The sequence below is a fragment of the Microtus ochrogaster genome, chromosome 5 (genome assembly GCF_000317375.1).
Source record: "Microtus ochrogaster isolate Prairie Vole_2 chromosome 5, MicOch1.0, whole genome shotgun sequence".
NCBI lineage: Eukaryota > Metazoa > Chordata > Mammalia > Rodentia > Cricetidae > Microtus > Microtus ochrogaster.
In genome coordinates this window covers 38,925,448-38,928,670 of record NC_022012.1, presented here as the reverse complement: position 1 = coordinate 38,928,670, position 3,223 = coordinate 38,925,448, and the positions used below count along the sequence as shown (strand labels likewise).

At 47.1% G+C, this 3,223-nt stretch overlaps 1 protein-coding gene across 1 annotated transcript in view; it reads left to right on the top strand.

Moving 5' to 3' along the window:
• The first annotated feature begins 271 nt into the window (after positions 1 to 271).
• Cd3e (CD3e molecule) overlaps positions 272 to 3,223 on the top strand; it is an 11,874-nt gene continuing 8,922 nt past the window's right edge. The window contains exons 1-3 of the mRNA XM_026778949.1: positions 272 to 288; positions 402 to 504; positions 2,659 to 2,676. Of these exons, the coding sequence (XP_026634750.1) occupies positions 456 to 504; positions 2,659 to 2,676 (67 nt within the window). The 5' untranslated portion in view covers positions 272 to 288; positions 402 to 455. The remainder of the gene's footprint in view (positions 289 to 401; positions 505 to 2,658; positions 2,677 to 3,223) is intronic.

Genomic DNA, 3,223 nt, shown 5'->3' with positions numbered 1-3,223 from the left:
TGATGGGGTTATGCACAAGGAAGACGCCCTCAGTGTGGAGATGCTTTGCATAGGACACAGGTAAGTGTTTTTCACAGAACTCAGTTTGCCAGAGCCCCCTTGCTTATCCTGATGGGGAGGCCAGAAGGCCCAGATTTCCTCAGTCAACCGAGGCGGAGGCCTCTGCCTGGAACATTTCAAACATTTCCAAGTGACGTGGAGCAGGCGGGCCCAGAGGCCCTGCTACTTCCTGTGTGGGGTTCAGACACCTGCCTCTCCTGCCTACTTCGGGTGCCTTCTTCAGAAATGGTAAGTCTCTCCTCGTAAAAAGCGCCCTTCTTCTCATCCTATTATTGCAAACAGTGATCCAGAGTCTTTACATGCAGCCAGCACGCTGAAAACTTTTCCGGTTTTCTTTTCAGAAGTAATGAGCTGGCTGTGTCCGCCATATTAGTAGAACGAGCCTTCTGCGAAGGATGCAGTGGAACGCTTTCTGGAGTGTTCTGGGCCTCAGCCTCCTAGTAGGTGAGTAGGCAAGAATGAAGAATGGAGGCGCTTTCCCAGGCCATTCCAAGACTCGTAGCCCCGTCTGGTGCAGCTGGTGCTTCACTCACTAAAAGATTCAAGGAACTATTGGTGATGTCTGTCGTTTAGGGGATGGGGGGATGAGGGCTGGAGCCCAGGTGCGGAGGAGATCGTTCAGGAGACAGACAGAGGAAACCGCTTGGGTGGATCACATCAACTGAGGGAACAGGTCTGTCTGTCTGTCTTGAGAACGAACCCATCGGGCTATAAACTCTGCAACACTTTAGAACTTAAAGGGAATGGGCAGAGTGAGCTCCACTTGGTTTTGGGGGAGAGGCGATAGGTAGATCCGGGCCCTGCCCAGCTTAGTAGCTTTGAGACAAACCCTTTGTCATTCCCAGTCTTTTGAAAGTGACCAAGAGATTCCACTTAGTTTAGTCCGTTTTCTGAAGCAAGGCGTGGTATAAATTATAAATAGCTGTGAGTACACATGCGATATAAATAATGCCTGAGTGCACAGCAGCCATTTGCTAAGTGTGTGCGCTGTGTAAAGAAAATACTTTCCACGGGTTAACCAATTCGGTTCTTACTTCTTCTGTGGAAGAAAGGGGGTACAGGCCCTGACTCACAGAAGAAGTTGTCACCGCGGGATTGAAAAGTTGTTCAATGTTAAACGGTCAGCAAGTCCTGCAGTTGATCTGGGAAACCCCTTCTACAAGGCCTGTGCTCGGAAGGGTTGCACTTTGTGAGGGAAAATGGCTCATGAGAGTTTTCTGTCAAAGAGCTAGAGAACACTGTGCTGCCGCAGCTGGGCTCCTCTCTGAGAGCCGCAGCCATTGTACCTCCATTTCCTGCTTAGCCTTGGCTTCCTTAAGCTTGAGTATACGCACATCTTCAGTGGGGTGCTGGGTGAGGTGGCTGCTGCTTGGGAAACAGAGCCTCGTGATGCAGTCTAGGTTGGCTCCTCGGAAACTCCACGTTCTTCTGCCTTAGCCTCGAGAGTTCTAGGATTACAAGCTTGTGCAGTCACCTCCCTCAACATTCTGCATTTCTGAAAAGCTTTCACGTTTATTAATCTGAGACTAGTTCAAGGAACACACTTGAAGTCCCAACAGCCAAGGCATTTTCTTAGGGATCTATGGTAAATGGTACTCTCCCTTTAATTAAAACGACAGACAGACAGACAGACAGACAGATAGATGATAGATAGATGAAAACACATAAATTTTTTTTAAAAAAAGAGGAGAGCCTCTGAGATGGTTCAGTGGGTGAAGGTGCCTTCCACCAAGGCTGACGACCTGGGTTTCATCCCTAGGTTCTACCTGTGAAAGGAGAGGACTAATTCTTGTTAGTTGCTCTCTGACCTATCACACATGTAGGTATGTGCCCACATGCTTACATACAAAATGGGTAAATGTTAACAAATGTAGTGAAGGGAAGATTGAAGAGGAAAGGGGGGGGGGTTAAGGAGACTATTAAAGACTCAGGCTCCCTAGCAATATGCCTTGCCTGCTATGGGGATAGGAAAACACCTCACCCTATACAGAAGCTGTTCATAAACAAAGGGCTCAGGCCGTGTGGGGGTGGGAGGATTGGTCACTGTAACAGACTCTAGTCAGTGCTGAGTGAGGGGACCAGGAGAGCCCGGATGCACAGGCTCTAGCTGATGAGTACTCGGGGTTTCAAATATCCCTACCTCTGTCTCAAGCAGAAAACAAATGGAAAATTTGAGCTGTCCAGTTCTCAGGAGCCAGAGACCGAGAGAACCCCAACACCTGTACCTACCAAGGGCTTGTTTTCCTTCTGAAGTCAGAGTACAGTTTTCAAAATGGAGAGTCTGCTTCAACCCTTGTTTGTTCTTTTTTGAGCCACCCGGAAAGGAGCCTCAACTTGATTAACTTCTGCTTGTTAAACACCCTGCACTTGTGTTCAATGCCAGTTGTTTCCCTGCTCAGCTTCCCCTGAACTGGCTGGGGACCCCTGCCCAATACCCTGCAGTAAACATCCTGTATGGTGTATAGAAAGGACTGAGCTGATGGTGGGTGGAAAGGACTTTAGGTGCCAATGACAATGAGACAGGAACACTATCTTTTTGTTTAGAATTCCGGGCATTCACAGCATTACTAACTCTTTTTTTAATTGTTTGTTTTCCAGATGGCACTTGGCAGGATGGTAAGATATGACTTCTTTCTTTGCTATGAAATCAAGCCAGTGTTCTTGGTTCAGTCATCACACTAAATAACAATGTTTCAGTCTGTAACTAAGGGATGGCATGTACAACAGTAGACGATGCAATTATAATGGAACTGGAATGTTCCCATCACCTGGTATTTCTCTGTATCTTTTCTGTGAGACACAGATATTTACTACTGTGTTGTGATTCCCTGTTCAGTGCAATTACATACTTCAGAGGTTTATAGGCCTGGCACAACAACTAAGTATACAGTCTAGGTGAACAGTGGACACAACACTCTACAGTATACAGTCTAGGTGAACAGCAGGCTATACTATAGTCTAGGTGAACAATGGACATACACTACACTATAGGTGAGCAGTGGACACACACTACACTATAGTCTAGGTGAACAGTGGACACACACTACACTATAGTCTAAGTGAACAGTGGGCACACACTACACTGTAGTCTAGGTGAACAGTAAACACAACACTACACTGTAGTCTAGGTGAACAGCGGGCACACACTACACTGTAGTCTAGG